This window comes from Hydra viridissima, unplaced genomic scaffold (assembly GCF_058129835.1).
Source record: "Hydra viridissima isolate aposymbiotic clone 2 unplaced genomic scaffold, HvirCarnegie_v1 scaffold_8, whole genome shotgun sequence".
Classification (NCBI taxonomy): Eukaryota; Metazoa; Cnidaria; class Hydrozoa; order Anthoathecata; family Hydridae; genus Hydra; species Hydra viridissima.
Window position 1 is genome coordinate 5,545,001 of NW_028324307.1, and position 21,182 is coordinate 5,566,182.

The 21,182-nt window shown below is 28.8% G+C and overlaps 1 protein-coding gene and 1 pseudogene across 1 annotated transcript in view; both read left to right on the forward strand.

The window, feature by feature from the left end:
- Positions 1 to 21,182, forward strand: part of LOC145186670 (uncharacterized) — a 166,711-nt gene that overhangs the window by 18,880 nt on the left and 126,649 nt on the right. Inside the window, exons 10-17 of the mRNA XM_090094553.1 lie at positions 452 to 604; positions 1,392 to 1,541; positions 2,449 to 2,598; positions 4,781 to 4,915; positions 5,237 to 5,410; positions 5,568 to 5,738; positions 9,915 to 10,024; positions 10,107 to 10,171. Coding sequence (XP_089950679.1) covers positions 452 to 604; positions 1,392 to 1,541; positions 2,449 to 2,598; positions 4,781 to 4,915; positions 5,237 to 5,410; positions 5,568 to 5,738; positions 9,915 to 10,024; positions 10,107 to 10,171 — 1,108 coding nt within the window. The remainder of the gene's footprint in view (positions 1 to 451; positions 605 to 1,391; positions 1,542 to 2,448; positions 2,599 to 4,780; positions 4,916 to 5,236; positions 5,411 to 5,567; positions 5,739 to 9,914; positions 10,025 to 10,106; positions 10,172 to 21,182) is intronic.
- On the forward strand, positions 19,267 to 20,782 carry LOC149884724 (uncharacterized; annotated as a pseudogene).

Genomic DNA, 21,182 nt, shown 5'->3' on the forward strand with positions numbered 1-21,182 from the left:
TTAATGGTTTTTTCCTTGACTGACTTAAATATATTCTGATTTTTTCAGTAAGGGTCTGCGTATCGTCATCATTCCGATATGATATCGGAAAAAAGAAATCATCAGAATGACAAGAGTTGCGGAATATACCGAGATTTAAACTAACTACAATACCGGTTAAAATTTTAATAACAATATTACGTTGTAATCATTCCGATGACACTTTTTTTTTCCGATAACATATTGGTACGATACCGATAAGGAAATGAAACGATACGCAGATCCTAAGTTTTCAGTGGTATTTTCCTTTATCTTTTGAATATATCCAAGATAGATTTGAATCTTTCTTAAAAGAGTTTTTGCTATAAATGGTGTTCTGTGTTTGTTTCAAAAGTGTATTTCAAATAAAATTCTTTTAAGAGTTATGTTTTACTTTAAGTTCATTCTAATATGAGCTCTTTTTTTATTCTAGTGAATTGGTCCCAATGGAGTGATTGGTCTCAATGCATTGTGTCATCTGGAAATGGTTTTATCAAAAGAACTCGGATATGCAATAGTACAAATAGTTTTGAATGGTGTTCTGGAAACAGCAGTGAATTTTCTGCTTGTCTTAATAATACATGGGGTAAGATTAGTTATGTTATTCATTTACATACTTGTGCATTAGTTTTGTAGAAACTATAATTTACCAAGATTAATTATTTAATAACAAACCTCAAAGAACCTTCTGCATGACACTTTTTAGGGAAAAAGTAAGGGAGAAGTAATCAGTTTTTATAAATTTTTAAAAATAAAATTGTTTTTATAAAATCTTAGGGCTTGATCATAGTTTTATTTGACTTTTGAATTCATTCCTTTTGATGTTTTGATAAAAACTGAACATTCCTCTAGAATGCACTGCTTTAAAATGACAACCCATAAAGAAATTATCTTTACTTTCCTAAATTGGAAAACATTCTCTGGCAAAAGAGACATCTGTTTTTTGTTGTTTTTTTTTAAATTTTCTTTAGATCAATAGACTAGAACTTCAAAGTTAATTCAACTTTGTCCGCCATGCTCTTTATCTCGTTTTTCACTTTTTCATTGCTTTCAATAAGAGGCTTACAAAGATTGCTCAAATCAGTCTGAAAATTTACATCTAAAATATTGTTATTGAGGCTTTCCTGATAAATCCTGTTTCTGTTCTTAATCATTTCTCTCGCAATCTCATCCCTCTTGTTCGGGTCTTGTATTTTAAAAAAAGACATTTTTTTTTTATCCAGAAAAAAATTAATCACAATTTAGAATTTACTGATTTAGAATCAACTGCTTTAAAATGACAACCCTGAATGAAATTTTCTCTAATTTTCTAAACCAAAAGTTATTTTCTTGTAAAAAAGACGTCTGTTTTTTTGTTTTTTTTAATTCCCTAGATCATTGGAGTGATTGGTCACCTTGCAATGTCTCATGTGGTAATGGTTTCAAAAATAGATCATGGGTTTGTAATAACACACAGAGTTTGGAGTTATGCGCAAACAAAACTTCTGAAATACTTGATTGCTACAGTAATAAAGCATGTGATGGTAAGTATGAAATATTTTGTGTTTTATAATCTTTATCATTGTTTTTATTATCATACTAATAGTGTTATATATGCCAAGTTCTTTGAAATTCAATTACTAATAAAAACTACTTATACCTTGAATTTAAATGAGATATGACATTCATTTTTTTAAACATTCCACACTGATAAATATCAAACTCATATTTTTTAAAACACTTGATAGGCTATCAACAAAAAAAGGGTCATTCAATTATTACAATATATCCTATGGTAGAAAATGGTATATGTTTATACAGAGATAAGCATATACATTGAAACTACCACATCCTTGTTAAATTACCACATCCTTTTAAAACCAGGTTGTTTGATGAAATGACATAGATTAGTTTCTTATTAGAGTTTTGAGACAACACCATTCTGGAGTAGTTATGGAAATGTAGTTATGGAGTGAAATGTGAAAGGTTGAAGTAGTTGTTTGAGTAGTTATGTTAAATATTTGCATTTATATTGGGAAATTATATTGGAGAAGTGTAAAGTTGTTTTGTTACAATCAAAATTTTGTTACGTGGACTAAGAGTAATTTTGTATCTTTTTTTCTCTTGTTACTCATCTGTTGTCAAGAAGTTGGCGGCTGCAGTCCACAAGTTGAGCCATTATGGCCTTTCAAAGAGCCTTCTGCATGACATTAGTATGGAAAATGTTAAGAGAATTGATCAGTTTTTAGGAATTTTCAAAAAAAAAACTGTTTTTATACAATTAAGGAGTTAATTATAATTACAATGGACTGTTGAATTCAGTTGCTTTAATATACTTTTGTAAAAACTGAACATTTTTAATAACAAACCTGAATGAATTTGTCTCTAATTTCTTAATCTAAGAATTAATTTTAAATAAGTTGTCTATTAGCTATTTCTATCTTCCTTTAGACCATTGGAGCAATTGGTCATCCTGTAGCGCCTTATGTGGTAATGGTTTCAAAAGTAGATCATGGATTTGTAATAACACACAAAGTTTAGAGTTTTGTGCAAACAAAACTTTTGAAATATCTGATTGCTACAATAATGAAACATGTGATGGTATGAAATTGCTTTGTGTTTTTTTTTATCTTTATTACTGTTATTATTGTTTTGTTTTGCAAAACCATGTGTTCTGGGTACAAGAAACATGATTAACAAAACTCAAGTTTCCTCCTTAACTTTTTTGAAGTGCACATTGACCTATAAAGTTTGTAATATAAACTGATTGTTTCATAAAAGTTATGTTTGAGATTTCTCTGTACTCATAAATAACAGTATTTATTAATCAAAATGTTCCTAATATGTTATTTGTAATTCAATTAATAAAGTTTATTGTAAATTTAAACTTACATCTTGAATTTAATTGAGATCTGATATTCATTTTATATAAACATTATTTTTTGATACTGATAAATATCAAACTTATATTTCTTAAGATCTCTGTTAGATAGTTAACAATATTGGGTCTAAGTAAAGGTGTCTATCAAGCAGAACAATATATCCATAATATATCATAGCAATAATACACATTATTATAGGAGGAAATGGTATATATTTGTACAGAGATAAAGATGAAAGAGAACTTTCAGGAACAGTGTGAAAAATTGCAAATCTTTTTTTTGAAAAACATATGTAATATTTTGATTATATCTAAAAATAGAACACTATAAACTTCCCCTATAAACTTTCTTGTTAGGAAAATATATAGGGAAGTTTATAAAGATCTGTTGTCATAATCAAGATATAAATTACCTTAAAATTTAACCAAATGTTGCTGTATAAGTTCTATATATAAAGCGTGCGCACGAAATAAATGTGAAAGTAGAAAAAAAAGTACTCCTCAATTTTTATTTCGAACCAAGTAATAATTTTAATACAATAATATAAGAAGATCAAACATTAAAAAAAAAAAAATTAATTATTCCTGTGGGAATCTAATAAAATTTCGAGCTTTTGCTTTAGTGGTACCCATAAGCTTGCGCACAGAATAAGAATCAAAACTATTTGATGCTTTTTTAAATGATATTTTAATATCTTTAATGTTTCTGCAAAGCTTTTTTTTTTTTTTCATTTTTCTTTTAATAATAGCCCAGTACTTTTCAATAACTCTCAATTCTGGGCAGTTTTGAGGATTTTCTGTTTTAGGCACAATTTTCACATTATTCTTTTTATACCATTCCATAGCTAGTCTACAATAATGAATTGATGCTAAATCAGGCCAGAACACAGGTCTGTTATTGTGTGATTTAATGAGAGGTAAAAGGCGTTTTTGTAAACATTCTTTAACATATATTTGACCAGAAAGTGTGAACTGAGAAATATAAGGTGCAGATTTTTTGCCACAACTGCAAATAGCTTGCCAAATCAAAGCTTTTTTAGCGAACTTGTCATGTTTTGTGTATTTAAATTTCTTATCTGCTTTTCCTCTATATTTGGCAATATAATAAACAGCACCAGGAATTTGTTGATGATCGTACTTGATATAAGTTTCATCATCTTCAATAATACAGAAATTTTTAGAAATAAAATTGTCATACAACTTTCTGCCGCAGGTTCTTGCACTTTTTTGTTGGGTTTCAGAACGGTTGGGCACTTTTTCTGCTTTGAAAGAATGAAAACCATGTTTGTTTCTAACTTTTGCAACGAAACTATGAGAAACTCCATATATTTTTGCGCGTTCCCTGAGTGAAAGGCTTGGGTTATTCTTAAAACTGTTAACCAGTTTTCTAACTAGTTTTATATCTTTAAAACCTTCCTTTCTTCCACCACCAGATTTGCGTTTGATCGATTTTGTTTGAGAAAAAGTTTGAATAACACGACTAAACGGTGTATGGATGTATTTGCAACAATTTTGCTATCGAATTGTAGCTACTATTAGGATTTTGTAAATATTTGTGCATAATTTTTTCTCTTGCGTCTTCTTCTTTTGTCATTTTTAAAACTAATTTCAAGTTAAATCCAAAAACTAACATATTTTTTTGTAACCACAGCACGTTGTAAACAAAATACAAAACAATTAAAAAGATTTTAATACAACCACTGAAAAAAAATGACGTGCTTATTCTTTCACATTTATTTCGTGTACACGCTTTATATACATATATCAAACTTATACAGTAAGTACTAGTATATGGAATTAGTAAGATGGGAATAGTAAGCAATAGGTGGGTGATTTCTAGTGTTGTTATCGACTTCAACTAAATCAACTAAATATATATATGTAACCGTTTGTTTTCTTTAGGAGAATGGAGCACTTGGAGTGAATGCAGTGCAACTTGTGGATTAGGCTATAAATCTAGTTGCTTAAGGAATTCATTATTTGAAGGTCAAAATGAAAGCATACGCATAGAAAAGTGCATAAATAAAAAGTGTCCAGGTCTGTGCAATCTAGTTTAAAAACCTATAAACTCTTATATAATAAATGCAAAGTTATTTATTTAGTAGAGATAGTTTTGAAAGATCACTCATTTTGTTTTCAGATGTTTACAATTTGTTTTTTGATTTTTAACTTTTAAGTCAGTTTTAGTAACTGTTTTAAGAATTGAAGTTAAAAGTTGTTAATAAACTTAAATATTTAAAATATTAAAGTTATAGTATTAAAAAAAATTTTAAAAGTCAAGCAACAAAAAAATGAATTCAATGTTAAACAAATTTTTAAATATTATGAAACAAATCTCTCTTCTTTTTTTTTTACAAGTGGATGGAAAATGGAGTGAGTGGATAGACAGCCAACCATGCTCAGAATCATGTGGTATTCATTTAATACAAAAGAAAAGGTATTGCAACAATCCTTCAGCATCAGATGGTGGCCGTGAGTGTTGGGGTCAGAGTGAGAATTTTCAACTTTGTAGCAATAGCACAGTATGCCCAGGTTAGTAGCATGGTTTTTTTAATTTTTGTTTAATGTAACAAATATAGCAATGTGTAGTAAATATGATACGGTTTAGCAAGTATAGTAAAATATAGTAAAATACAGTAAATATAGTTAAATGTAACAAAAAAGTATAAGTTGCATGAAATATTTTTAGTGGATGGTGGCTGGACATTATGGTCTTCATGGACACTTTGCAACAAGCCATGTCAAGGTGGCAGTCAACTTAGGTCACGTGATTGCACTAACCCAGTACCAAAGTATGGTGGTCTTCCTTGCAATGGAAGTGATAAAGAGTTTATTGTTTGTCATTCATCACAGTGCAAAAGTATTTCAATCTTTTTTTTTACCCTTCTCTTCTCTAGAATTATGCTAGTTTGCTACAGTATTAAAGGCTCCCTTTTCTATTGCTTTTTTACCTAAATTTAAATTGTTAAATAAACTAATAATGAGAGAAAATTTTATTTGTTCTTGAATTATAATTTTATGAAGATTTAATTAAGTGAAGTTTCGTTTAGAATGCCGATTTTCAAAGCTTGATATTCTTTTTACAAAACAGTTTGAATTAAGTTCAAAAGCAATCGTGAAAAAAGAACTATAGTGTTCTAGTTTATTTCTAATGATATGTGACAGTCTTTCGAATTTCAAAGTTGTTGTTTTGGATAGCATAATAAATGTCTTTTTGGAACAACCTTCTCACCACTCCAAGACTTACTTGACAGTTTACAGACATTTTATTTATGCTTGAGAAAGCAGTTCCATTTTTCAGTTTCTGACAAAAATATACTTTTTAACATAATATTTTAAGATAAATAATGTAGAATTACAATTTTGTTAATCGTGAAAAGTTATATTAAAAATCATCATGAATCCATGTAAATCATCATGAATTCATGTAAATGGTTTTTCAGAGCATGTTTATATTTTCACCTGTTTCACGTCCTTAAACTGAGATAACTCAATCTTTTATGATTAAATCACAGGAGGGAATAATGTTTAATAGAGAATCCTTAAATAAGTAAAGATATGAAATTAACAATTAGAGTAAAAACGGGTCAAACCGATCACCGAACAATAAAAATCAAGTAACTTTATTATTTTTAAAAATTTTTAAACTATTTTTTTTAAATAAGATAAAAAATACCAACAAGCACAATATTTATTAATTTTTTTTTTTTTTTTAAAAAAAAAAAGATCGTATTTGGCAGAAAGTCTGTTAAAACCAATCAATATAAAATACATTTAATAAATATAACATTTTATATACGCAAATGTATATATTTTTATATATTTTTTATATAGCATACAGAAATAATAAAAGATTTAAGGTTTACATTTTTTACAACAAAAAAAATCTGAACCGATTACAAAATTTTTTGGCAAACATGTTTTGTTGCAGAGCCAAATAATGCAATTTGGATTCTCGCATGACGTCATGTCCGAATGTAATTCTTTTTTACACTTTCTGCATTTAATAACTTCTCTTCTTTTGGCTGAAGGTGTTGTAATCGGTTCTATATTTTGAGTTACTTCTTTTTCTGCAGGTTTGGCAATGACATGAGTTTGCAGATGGTTTTACGCTTTTTAGCTTGTTTTTCAGCTAATTTGAGTTGCTTAACTTCTGCTCTTTTTTTGAGATGATCTGCAACAACGTGTTCTGTAATACATTGGCCAGCAATTTTTGGAATATTAGGTTGCCTCGATTTTTACATGAGACTGATTTTTTTCTTGAAAAAAACTCTTTAGCTCATTTTCCATTTCGATTTTCATTCTCTCATGTAGTGCTCTGTACTTGTCGAACCTCGAAGCTGCTGTTGCTGGTTCAGAAGATAATGCTTTATTGTTCGCAATGGCGTTGAAGACGTCGGTTGATTAAATGTTTGGAGATAGCTAATGCCTTTTGATTGATTTTGCTTTTGTTAAGTGGAAATAACCCAGTATATTCAAAACCAGCAATAGCGTGCAAACGTAAAACACTTACCGCTCTCATACACCTGTTTGAGCAACGTAGGAAAATTTTCTTTATCTAAGTTTTTGCATTTTGTGTCTTTGTAATATTTGGTAAGAACTGCCTTCCGCACTTGCTTAACATGTCAATAAGCACCTCTGTCCAGTGGCTGAAGAATGTGAGATGAGTGGGTTGGTAGACAAAGCAAAATTATATTGTTTTCCCGACATAGCAATACAGCTGCTAAACTGACGTGAGACCAATGTCCATCAAGTTGTAAAATATGAGTACCACTAATAGCTTGACATTCTGGTATATATACTTTCTTCAACCATTAAATAAATGTGTCATGCTCCATCCAACCAGATTTAGAAATTGAATATTTGGTGCAAGTCGGACCACCTAAAGCCCACTCAGCTCTAAATTTTCGTTTTGCTTTGTATACCAAGAATGGTGGTGTAAAGTACCCTTCAGCATTACAGCAATTGTTCACTGTATAATGGATTTTTTCATTGTTACCAGTGAGTTTCAAAACACGCTTTGCACCTTTTCGACATACTACAGTTGCTTTGCCTTGATCACCAAAGAAACCCATTTCATCGCAATTTTAAATGTGACAACCAGAAGTTATCCCAGACAATTGATATTGTTTAGTGACAACTTTAAAATAATTATCAATTATTTCTTGCGTACAAGAAGCGGCTCTGGCAGATGCTAAAGTGTGAGTTTTTCTTGTGGAAATTTCTATAGACCATCGGTTTATAAATGCATAAAACCAGTCTTTGCCAGGCCTGCCGTTTTTAAATAGGCCTGATTGATTTGTACGAAGTAACCGCATACGAAGTCCATTACATCATTTCGTGTTAAACCATAACCCCAATCACATAGGAACTTAAACGCATGCACCATAATTGACTCTGTTTGCTGTGAGAGTACGGTTGTTGATCCTAATCCCTTGAAGCTTGCATTGTTGTTGTTCTTGCGACCTATTAGAGTTAAGAATGGAATGCCATCTTTGAATGCAGCTTTTCTGATTGAAGTATTTTTTTCTTTTATATCATTTAACGCAGCTTCTATATCTTCTTCATTGTATGACTTTTTACTTGTTGTTATCTTGAAAGTGAATAATTAATAAATATCATTGAGTCATTTTTGTAAAATAACTTTATATAGGAAGAACCGGGAACTAACACATGAGAAAATCCATTAATTTAATTCACCTAAGTATCTAATTTAAAAGTTTAATAATGGAATTTAAAAGTTTAATAATGGAATTTAAAAGTTTAATAATGGAATTTAAAAGTTTAATAATGGAATTTAAAAGTTTAATAATGGAATTTAAAAGTTTAATAATGGAATTTAAAAGTTTAATAATGGAATTTAAAAGTTTAATAATGGAATTTAAAAGTTTAATAATGGAATTTAAAAGTTTAATAATGGAATTTAAAAGTTTAATAAAGGAATTTAAAGTAAATATGTGAATGATCGGTTTTACCAGAAAAAATTTAATATTAATTTTTCTTACTTTTTTGTCTAATTTTTAATTATAAAACGAAAAAAAATTATGTAATTGGTATTAAAATTAAATTTTCTACAAGATAGAGGTAAAATTGTTTTTAAACGAATTATGGTTCCCGAATTATTACGATAGCAAGTAAAAGAAAAAAACAAATTTTTACGACTCTTTTAAACTTTTATAAAAATAAAATGACTGAAAATTGACTTGGAATTTATTTTGACACATTTGAATAGAGGAGAGGATTCTTTTTCTTCTGGTGTTTTTATTTTTTAAATATTCCTATCAGTTCCGGTTTTATTTAAATTTTTTGCTCAGTGATCGAAAAAATAGTATGATCGGTTTGACCCGCTTTTACTTTATGAATGCATTTACTGTGGTATACTACCATCAATATAAAAGTATGTTGAAATAAGTTTTGAATTATTCTCTAAGTATCCTAATTGTAGGTAGTACACAAATTACTTTTTACAGCTCTTTCTTAAAATAAGAAAAATGAAAATTTTAATTCATCATTAGTTCTTTTTTTTTTCCTAACTAACGAAATTTTTTTCCTTTCATGTGACTTAAAAACTTTGAATTTTTTTTCACGCTTATAAGTTACATTACATTTTTGTTCATCTATACATTTTTGCCCACGTCGTCTTTTATCCATAAAGCATAGCTTTGCTAAGACATTTTAATTTAGTTTGTAAGTTATATGGTTACAAGTTTATTTATGACAGCAGTTTATTTATTTTAATTGTTAAAATGGTAGCATTTAGTTGTTAAAATGGTAGCAATTTACGAGTTTAATGGGTATAAATGATGCAAATAGAAAAATTTCTTTTAATTCAAATAATAAAATACAATAGAGCAATGCACAAGTTGTTTTTATACGTCAGTCAAAAATTTCTCAATATTGCTTTCTTATGCTTTTCTACTCCACAAGCGTTTTGTTATCCAACTTTAAAATAACAAGGATTAGAAAAGATCTCATTTATTTTTCCATTAATTTTTAAATTTACATGTAATGTAAGACACTAAAACACTCTGTTTAGAAGTGTCAGTGAACATCAACTTGTTTTTTACGGATGAAGATTATATAAAACAATATTCCAATCCAACCAAAGAAGCTTCCATGGAACTGAAAAGCAGAATCAAAGCAGCGGTAAAGTTTTCTTCAAAATATAATCAATGATAGTTTTGTTGACTTTCGCATTGCTTAATAGCGTTTTTATTTTGTTTTTTAGATTAAAAACCTTTACATGAAATACAATAAAATCGTTTATTATGACTTGGAATTAAACTCCATGAAGTATGCAGACCAAATTTTGTTGTTGTCATTATTATTTATATTTTCGTTTTTATTATCTGAATTGTTATAATTTATGTTTTTGATGTTGTTGTTGTTGCTGTTGTTGTTGTTATTTTTATTGTTGTTGTTGTTGTCATTGTTGTTGTTGTTGTTGTTATAAATGGTTATTTGCTATAAACAAAAAATATTTATGATATTTTGGGCAGAATAAGCTTTTTTTTAGGGATGGAACTGGAATAGTGAATCCTTAAAAGATAATCGAAATCAACTTGTGATACGATTTGGTGTTTGCTTACCATTTTGTAGGAATCTGACCGATTTTGAAGTTTTGCCTACTATCGCTTTATATTGCTATAGTTTTGATGAAACCTTATTTTCATTTGGAGGAAAAATAACTAAAAGTGTTAAATGTCTTCTAAGGAAATAACTCATTTAAACTAGTTCTAGTTTTTCAAGAAAATAATGAAATTCGTCTGGAATGAATGAGTCAAAAGTTGCAAAAATCCAAATTTTGCCAACACTGTCCAACTTGAAGTCCTTTTTTTTTTTTAATCTTTAATTCTTCGTTCTTATTTCAAATAAATGCTCTTCTCGTAAGAAATGATCGTGAATTCATTTTCTTGTTACCAGAAACTTACCCTTGCATTAAACATACGTTGAATCGATAAAAATCCATTGATGAATAATTTCAATAAAAATTACTGTAATGGTTAGTATGACGTAAATAAACGACGAAGCCTTTTCTCTATATAGGGTTTCGTTCTGAGAAAATCATATTTGGTTTCGTTGGTAAGATGTTGATAATGTTATTGGGTCGTATGAAAAGAATTTAAATTTTTTTTAAGGTGGAGTTTGACGCAGTTACCTTAAAATCTTAAAAAAATAGTTTGAGCGGTTTTTTTTATGAGCGTATTGGATGTATTTTGTAAAGTGTAAACTGAACCCAAAACTAATGCTGAGAGAGTTTTTTAGGAGAAGAGAAAATGTAGAATTGAAACGTTGTATTCGCTGCGAGAAAACTGGGAAAAACTGTTCTTTTTCAGCAAATTAGAAAACTTGTTAACCGAAAAGTTTTCGAAATTGACTTGCGTAATACCTGTGTAAAACTCATGAAAAAAAGATACGAATGGTTCCAATCAAATGATACTCCACTATTAAACAAAATGTCTGTTGTTATTTTACTTGTAAATGGAGCATCATTAAAATCATACTGTTTTAAATTTCTTCTATGTGTAAACTTTGTAATTCTTTGATGTGATCTTATTTCCCTCTTCAGTTCTGTTTTTGATACTCAATTACGGTTTGTGGAATTTAAAATTTGATTTTAACGGCAGTATTAAGAATAACCATAAAGTAGATCGAAGATATTTGATTCAGTCCGTCCCTAAAAGAACATAAGCTAAAAGAACATAAGCTCAAAACATGTTTTAAATATGAATAAGAAACTAGCAGAGAAACAGAAGAATCATTTTTCTGGAAAAAAAAAAGTAAAAAATCCTTTTCGTTTCGTAAAAAAAGTATTGAAAACACGAAAATTGAAATAATATAGTTGGTAAGTATATAGCTGGTAAATTGGAAAGGGGGGATGGGTGTAGACAAAATAAGTTTCCTGGCAAGAGTAATTTAATCGGTTTTTTTACGGGTTCAATAACTTAAGTATGTAACAAGAAATTTATTTTAAAAAACATTACACCAAATATTAAAAAAACTTTGATCGTATATGGTGAAAAAATCATTCAGTCCTGTAACTGAGTATAATTAATGGATATTTTGATTGGAAAAAACTCTTTCATAACAAGAAAACTAGTCCATTTTCTTCCGTTATTGGCTAACTATTATCTTAATTACAGTTTTTGCAATCTTTTATTCTTGATTTTTTTTTTTTTTATAATTTGAAACTACGTTTTTAACTTTTATATCTACAAAATGTAAACAAAGTAATAATTGTGCCTGGTTTACTAAGATTGGACTTTAAGTTAGCAAGTGATAATATCAGGAATCGTAAAATTTGTAAATATAATAGATCTGTTTTATCTGAGAGGTTGGTATGTGAGAAAAATAGTTGATATCAATCATCAGTTTCATTTAAATCTTTTGTTTAAAAGGATTCAATACTGATCATTCAACGTTTGTTGTCCTGTTAAACTTCAAAAACATTTTTTACTGATATTAAATGCATAAGAAATGAATGAGTAGTTAACAAAATATTATACTTAAAAGCCAGAAATGAGGAAACGTTTTTATGTTTAGTAGGTTTGACCTTGGGTAAGAAACAACTTGTTGCTTTATCAAATATTCGTTTATTTATTCTTGGATTGTCATTTTTTCATTTTTTAAAATTTTTCGATTTCAACTAAACATGTATAGAATTCCACAATTTATGCCTAAATGTAAAATATACGTTAAAAATGATAATTATTGTTTGTTTTCTTTTAATTTTAACATATAGTTTTAACATTTAATTTTAACATTTAACTAAATAAAGAATTAAAGTTAAACATTCTAAAACATTTTTACGATGTTTCATGACGTCAACGAAAAAAGTAATTATAAGAAACAAGATAATTTTTGATACTACTTTTAAAGTTTATCAAGATTATATGAATAAAAATGCTTTTATAGATAAAAAGGCTTTTTTAAACCATTAAATAGGCTGCTATCCACATTTTAGATCAGAACCTTTTGATGCTGACGGTTGGAGGAGAAAGTTAATAGGATGACATAATAATGACTTCAACAATTTATTGTTATTAAAAAAACAAATAAAGAAATGAGTATAAAAGAGCAAGCGGTCTCATATTGTTAATAAAACAACTGGATACGGTTCTCAATTTAAGTGCAGTTAAGATCGAGTTGATAATTATCCTCTCTGACTCTCTGACAGCATCTCAGATTTGCTCACTTAACGATTTGAAGAAAATACTGACCTTGGTTTCTAAAAATTCGAAGATGAATTTTTCTGGAGCTTTGTATTCTGCCACTAACAGGATATTGGTAGATTTAGAAATTAGATCAGATTTCAGAAAGTGTTTCACCAACAAACTTGAAATTTTCTTTTTCGAAGTTTTTATCTGTTATAAAACCAACCTTGTTGAAAAAGTTTCTGTATTGATCTTGGAGAAGGATGACGCCGAAAATTTGAAATCTTAAAAGCGCTCCTCTATTTTTCTATTAGATAAAATGGGTTCAAAAGTTTTTGCCCAAAAGATGGAACTAATATTATTCTGAAGGAAATAATTAGTTGTTCTCTAAACTAACATTAAAAAAAAAGACATTTATCATATGACATGAGATGTATAGACGACCTCTTATACAAAAAAAACTGAGCATTTATGTATGCGGTGCTTTTTAAAAAAAATAGGCGCATAAAGATTTTGTTGCTTAAAGCTTATTTAGAGAAGCTTAAAATAGAAACTAAAGGAGATATTGAACTAAATTTTTTCTTTTTATTTTTTTTCCAGAAAAATACTAAAACATACAACTGTATATAAAAACGTTACCAAACTTAATAACAAAAACTATTAATAAAAAAAAACTGCGATATATCTTTGGCGAAAAGAAAAATAAACATCTAAACTTGTATTTAAAATATCCCCCACGGGCTTTTTTGCAGGCTACAAATCTATATCTACGCAACTTTTTTGTATTGATTTAACAAGTTTGTTGCAAATTTCGTTTGGATCTCTAAATGGTATCTAGTTCTTGCTTTAGACTATTTATGGATCTTATTTGGACCTTGACTAATTCTTTATGCATCCAAGCCCAAAGAGATTCGTTTGGATCTTTTTGGTAATTGAGCTGGCCAGGGCAATAAATCTACTTTGTTTTCTTTCATCCATCTGATTTTACGAGCTGTATGAGCAGGCGCTATATCTTGTTGAAACTCCCACCATTCGTTTTGATCAATCAGCATGTTTACTGATGGAACCATGCAGTTCTATAGCGTCTCTATTAAGATGGCACTTTTACTTACTTTTTTTTTTACTTAGTCAAGTAAGCCTTTATAAAAAAGTAAATTGCGTATATAATTGTAAATAGGGATGGCACTTTTACTTACTTTTTTTTTACTTACTCAAGTAAGTAAGCCTTTATGAAGAAGTAAATTGCGTATATAATTGTAAACGTTCAAAAATAACTTAAATTTACTTTTAAAAGTAATTTACTTTTCTAAAACAATTTTTATTTTGTAAAGAAAGGTGAATTTACTTTCAAATGTAAGTTACATATAAGTAGATTATATAAAAAAGTAATTTACATTTACATGTAAAATTGAGTCACATGGAAAAGTAATTTACTTTTACATTTAAAAGTTGATTACTTTTTTAAAATTGCATTACATAATATAATTTTACCTCGAAATGTAACTTACTTTTACATTTAAAAAGAATTTTTTTTTAAAAAAATTATATTACAGTAATTGTAAAAAAAGCATTTTAAAATACATTATAAAAAAGTTAAATGCAATCTAACGTAAATAAAATTTACTTATGTAATTAGTTTTCCTAAGTAGACATGTGTTATTTTGTAACTAAAATGAAATGGCTATCAAAAGTAAATTACATAAAATTACTTTTGATTACTTAAGTTTACATTTTAAATAACTTTTAGTTACAATTAAAAGTAATCTATACTTAAAAAGTAAGTAAATTTACAATTTCGCAATTGCTTTAAAACCATTCTAGACCCTGGTTAAAAAAAAAAGTTTAATTCTTGGCCAACATTGAAATATTTTACTTGTCTTAGGCAGAAAACAGTTATCTTTTTGAAAATTTTCAATGACGGAACGTATGGAATTCAGACGGTATCAAAAAAATATCCTCCTGAAAAAACCTCCCAGGAAAAATGCCTAAATAGTTTTTTTTTATATATTTAGATACGCTTTACTGTCATTTTATCATTGTATCAACTTTTTTCCTGATACCGCTTTTAATGTGTAATATTTTTAATTTATTTGTTGCTTTTTTATTTTTGTTTTATCGACTGATTTTTTTGGAATTAGTGCAGCGGAGTGTACATATATATCGACTGATTGTTAGGGATAACATGCAAAAAATAGTACACACAACAACTGACGGTTAGGACTTGGGGGGAGGGGGGGAGGCAATCTTTTAATTTAAACAAAAGTTTGATTTTTTTTTGTTTTTTTTCTTTTTTTAGGGGGAGGGGCGAATTTTTCCAGGGGAATTTCAACTATTGTCATATCGACAAAATGATAATAGCTATCTCTCCAAAAAATCTCCCTTTACAAATCTTCTTGTTTATTTATACCAGATAGTTTTCCAAAAATATCCCTCAAATATCGTCATTAAAAACCGCTTTAACATTTTTCTCATTTTCACAGGTAAAAAATATTGAAATTGTTAAATCTGTAACGCCGTTGAACGTTCGTGCTCTTTCCGTAACGGAATTAAAATAATAAAGTTGAAGACTTTTCATGTTAAGCGTTTGTTTTAACTATTAGTTGTTTGTTTTTTTTAATATATTGTTTATGTAGTTCCTAAACATTTTAGCATTTGCAAACAGGGCCGTGGTTAGGCTCCCCCACACCCCAACGATTTATGGGGGTGTTTTTTTAATATAAATAGCTTTTCTTTTTTTAAGTTGTACCTAATAAGTGGTATTTTTTGAAGATTTATTTGGCCATAATACTACGGGTTTATAAAATATGTTTCAAATGGAACTCAGTGATATGGTTAATTGCTGCCTTTTTCTTGCTTTAGCGATTGATTTTGTTTATATAATTTTACATTGTTTATATTTTTAAACAAAAGCAATCAAATCTTATTTGGCCTTTAATTTGCTTTAAAAGTGTCAAAATTTTAGTTGTAATTTGTTTTAAAACACTGACTAGTTTTTTGTTTTTGTTTCAGACTTTTCAAACAATTAGAATAAATTAGTCTGCATTTTACAATCATTTTCTAAATTTCGAATTAATATTCAGCGTGGTTCTTGTTAATAGCGTTAAAGTGGTTGTTGTGATTCAGCGTGGTTGATAAAAACAACCACGATGACCAAAATGATAATTATTTGGGAGCATAAACCTTTACTAGAAAGTCTATCGGCCTCCGATGCCCCTGACGGAAATCGTTTTTAATCAAATAATTTATACTTGATTTATAACTTTTGCAAAACTTTTTGAAAGGTCCATGTCTCACCCTAAACATATTTGATAATGCGTTAAACGAATTATGAAATATGTTTAGGGACGTTAGAGTTGATCAACGGCTTTAATTGAATTTTTTCCAATAACTGAAGTTTTCACAAAAACGGAATAATTTATTTCCTAAATAGAGTTTATTTTTTTCGACAGAATTTCGGCCGACGCCAGTTAAGAAGTGGAAACCACGGAAGGCAACCTTTTCATCTTTTTGCATACAAAATAACTTCTGACGGCAACCGCCAGTGGTTTTTCACCTTTTGGTTGGCACCGGCCTCCAAAAAAAATTTCCAGCAGAGGCCGCCAGATAGAGGCAAAAACATTCTGCCCGCAAAATTATTTTTGGAGGCGGACGGCAATTCTTTGCACCTCCAAAAAGAGCTCGTGTTTCGGCATAATCTTACTTTGCCGCCGGAAAGGATTATTAACGCTGATGCGTTAAGGTGAGGTTCTACTCATCCGTTTTTGCTATGGGAAAGGGAAAGGGATGGGAAAAGTTTATCACTTCAGCATGCGCAGTGATTAATTTTCAAAATTAAATTACAAACTACGCACGCTCACGTGATTAATTTTCCCTTCCCTTTCCCTTTTCCGTAGCAAAAACGGATGAGTGGAAACTCACCTTTATATCACCATAAAAAATAATGTTTGATCAAAAAGCGCAACATAAAGGAAGTTTTCGAAAAAGTGTGCTCCGTCGGAAAAGTGACGTAGTCAAGGATTGGCATGGATAGGAAGCAACCCACCATGTTTATTAAACTTGCCCTCAATTTACAAAACCCCTCCACAAAAATGGTCCGTATACATGCAGAATAATTCTTAACATTATAACCCAGAAGTACCTAGAAGCAGGCAATTCTCCTTAACACGCTGTTTTTCTTACCAATCAGTATGTTAAAACAACATAAAATGACTTATTTGATAAAAGTAAATAAAATAATTTACTTTTTACTTACTAAGTAAAGTATAGTGTTTCAATGATAAAAATTTACATTTAATTGTAATGGTAACTAGTTTTTTTTTCAAATAGTTTTTATGTAAGTTGCCTATATTAATTTTTGTTACTTTATCGCATAAAAGTAATTTCATATTACGATGCAGTATTCTCTTACTTTTAAAAGTAAATATGACTTTTTTAAAATCTTATATTTACGTAAGTTCACTTTCAAAAATAATTTACTTTTACTTGTAAAAAGTAAATTACATTTCGATACAAACTATTTGTATAAGTATAAATCTTAATTACTTTTTAAAGTAAATTACTTTCACACGGCTTACTTTTAAAAGTAATTTACAAAAAGTAAATAACTCTTTTATGTAAACTACTTTTACTTGCAGTAAAAAAATAACACATTTTTAATAAGTTTTTAGTAAGTTACGCATTTTTAAAATTAACTTTATGTAAGTAATTTTTATATGTAATATAATGTTATTTTTTAAAAAATGAATTACTTTAAAATGTAAATATATTTCATAATTTAATCTAAGTTATGTAAAGTAATTTTTTTTTAAAAGTAATTTTTTTTTTTTACATCAAAATAAGTAAAAGTACCATCCCTAATTGTAAACGTTCAAAAAAAATTTAAATTTACTTTTAAAAGTAATTAATTTTTATAAAACAAATTTTATTTTGTAAAGAAAGGTGAATTTACTTTCAAATGTAAGTTATGTAAAAGTAGATTATATAAAAAAGTAATTTACATGTAAAATTATATAAAAAAGTAATTTACATGTAAAATTTACATGTAAAATTGAGTCACATGGAAAAGTAATTTACTTTTACATTTAAAAGTTGATTACTTTTTTGAAATTGCATTACAAATATAATTTTACCTCGAAATGTAACTTACATTTACATTTAAAAAGAATTTATTTAAAAAAAAAATTATATTAACGTAATTGTAAAAAAAAAAGCATTTTAAAATACATTATAAAAAAGTTACATGCTATCAAATGTAAATAAAATTTACTTATATAATTAGTTTTCCTAAGTAGACATGTGTTATTTTATAACTAAACTGAAATGACTGTTAAAAGTAAATTATATAAAATTATTTTGATTACTTAAGTTTACATTTTAAATAACTATTAGTTAAAATTAAAAGTAATCTATACTTAAAAAGTAAATAAATTTACTTTTGGTCTGCATTTTTTTTGAAAGGATAGGATTGAAATTTTAAATTCGAAATTTCGAGAATTCCGGGAATTTGTTTTGATTATATAGTTTCGAATTCTGAAAATTATTCCAGCAAATTCCGAAACTAAAGTTCATTTTTTCGTGCTCTCTCCAACTTTGTGTTTTTGTTTGTTGTCCAAAATTGTGTTTTTGTTTCTGTACATTTAAATATTCTACATTCTAATTCTATAAGAAGAAAAAAAAAAAAACAATTGTAAATTACAGTTATCCAACATAAAATATAAGGAGACATAGAGAAAACATTCCTAAATTGCAGTTAACGGTTTCATTTCTTCATTTCATATCCACGTGTAATAATTTTAATATTTTGGTATAACCTCGTGTTCTTTTTATAATATACAAATTGTTAGGCTGAAGTAATTGGATTGATTTAAGTAAATATATAGCTCTACATATGAATCAATGTATACAAAAACGTTCTAAGTCATTTTTTTTTTAATATTTGACTATTTGATGAAAATTTGTTCTTTGAAGACAGTTCTACCATTGTGTAGTAAAACATTCTAAGTCAGACCTCTCCATACACGTTAAATAGAGAGCTGAAATATTGTCTGTAAACTAAAAGGTTCTAGGTCAGTGACTTAGAAGGTTTTTGTTGGCAGCACTGAGAAAACCAGCTGTGTTCTGCTAGTAGCTGTCCGATGTTTTTAATCCAATTTTTGTTTTGTTTTGGTTACAAGTTTGAGGTTATTTGGGCTTATTTTATTTTTCAAATCGTTGTTTTAATGAAAAAGACTTGTAATGGATGAAGAACTTAGTCCTAGCAGTGGAAAAAAGGTTAAAAATGAGGCTATGTGGAAAAGGAATGATATTAAAGAAGCTAGAGTGAAAGGTAAAAAGTACATTGACTACAAAGGAAGAACTTTACCTGCTACTACTGTTGGAACTGATTGCAGGTGAGATTTGTATTGCGATTTCAATATCCAATTAGCCTTTTAGCAATTTGTTTAGGCCTATCATAGCATATCATGCAACATATTTTCATAAAAACGTCTCAGACAAAACTAATCCAACACGTTCCATATCGTCCATTTAGGCTTGTGAATTGACCTTAAACAGTAGCCAAATGTTATAGCCAAATTTTTCAAGCATCATTTTTTAGAGTTTAACTATGGCATTTAGGCCTACCTTAAATATTTATATCAGCATAATCTAATGAGATATTTTGCTTTCAGATGCTCGAAGAAATGTACGGAACGTCTAAAAAACCAGAGCGACGAGATATTCGCACGCATGACATCGTTAGAGACAAAGAACGAGCAAGATGTGTTTTTACAATCGTTGATTACAAGCATGAAGGTGAAAACTCACCGACCCATAAAGGAAGGTGCCGAAAGAAGAGTAGCTCAAGAATTTTCATTTACATACGAGGTTTTGGTGGGGGATGCCAAAGAAAAGGTATGCGTGGATGCCTTTAAAGGCCTTTATGGTATTAAAATAAGTCGTATTCGACGATTGCGCTCCCTTTTGGTATTAGGAAAATCACCAAAGAACCTTCGAGGGAAAAAAAACAGAAAAAGCCCTGACGAGGTGTGCTCTTTTGTGTGCAGTTACTTAATGTCTGCTCCTCCGCAGTTTACTGAAGTCCATGTTTACTCAGATAACTGTGGAGGCCAAAATAAAAACCATGCACTAAACAGAGTCTTTTTGGCTCTCCAGATACTGGCCAGTTTGATCGAATCGAGCAGTACTACCCGATAAGAGGTTACTCGTACCTACCATGTGACCGGGACTTCGCGATAATAAAGAGAAAACTGAAAATGAATGACAGGGTGTACACTGTTCACCAGATAACTGAACTTATCATTACTTCTAGTACTACTGGTAAGTTTACTGTTGAAAAAGTTGCAGCAGAAGATATTGTAGATTTTCAAAAGTGGTGGCCAACATTCTACAAAAAATCTTGCATTTCGGAAGAAACACGGGGAAAGAAAGTTCCTGCTAAGAATAAGATAAGTTTTGGAATAAGTTCTCTAATGCACTTCACTTACGGGGCTTCTCCAGGTGTAATTGTCTGTAGGCCACTCATTGATGGGCTGATGATCCGAACTTACAAGATGTCTTAAGTCGTCGATCGCATCGTCGAGTTTCCGCAAAATGTGTGCTACCCATTGGGTAATATTGAGTGAAACTGCAGGATATTAGGAAGCTAATGCAATATGTTCCGGATGAGTTCAGTGGTTTTTATGATGAACTAATGAGCTGGCCAACAACCGACGAGGCGAATGACGGGGAAAAGGAACACGATATCCAGTGAGGTGTCTGACAAAGGCTTTGTGATCGGTCCTTTTATACATCGTGTGATTTAATGTGTAATAGTTTGACCTTTGATTTTTAATAGTTTTTTGTAAAAAAAAAATGAATAAATATATAAAAGACAAGCTTTTTGTTATTATCCTTAACGCATGTAAACAAAAAGTTTCTAAGTCAGACAACTTTAACTATGTATAACATATATATAAATCACAAATTTTGATATATATTTTAACAAATCTAATATTTAAAGATGTCAAAAAGCACTCAGATTTTTTTTGAATTTATTAAAGTAATAATTTTGGATTTAATAAGTTTTTTCTCGTTCCCCGAAAAAATAGTTTTTATGACTTAGAACGTTTTTGTATACATCGATTCATATAGTAACATGTTATTTATTTGAA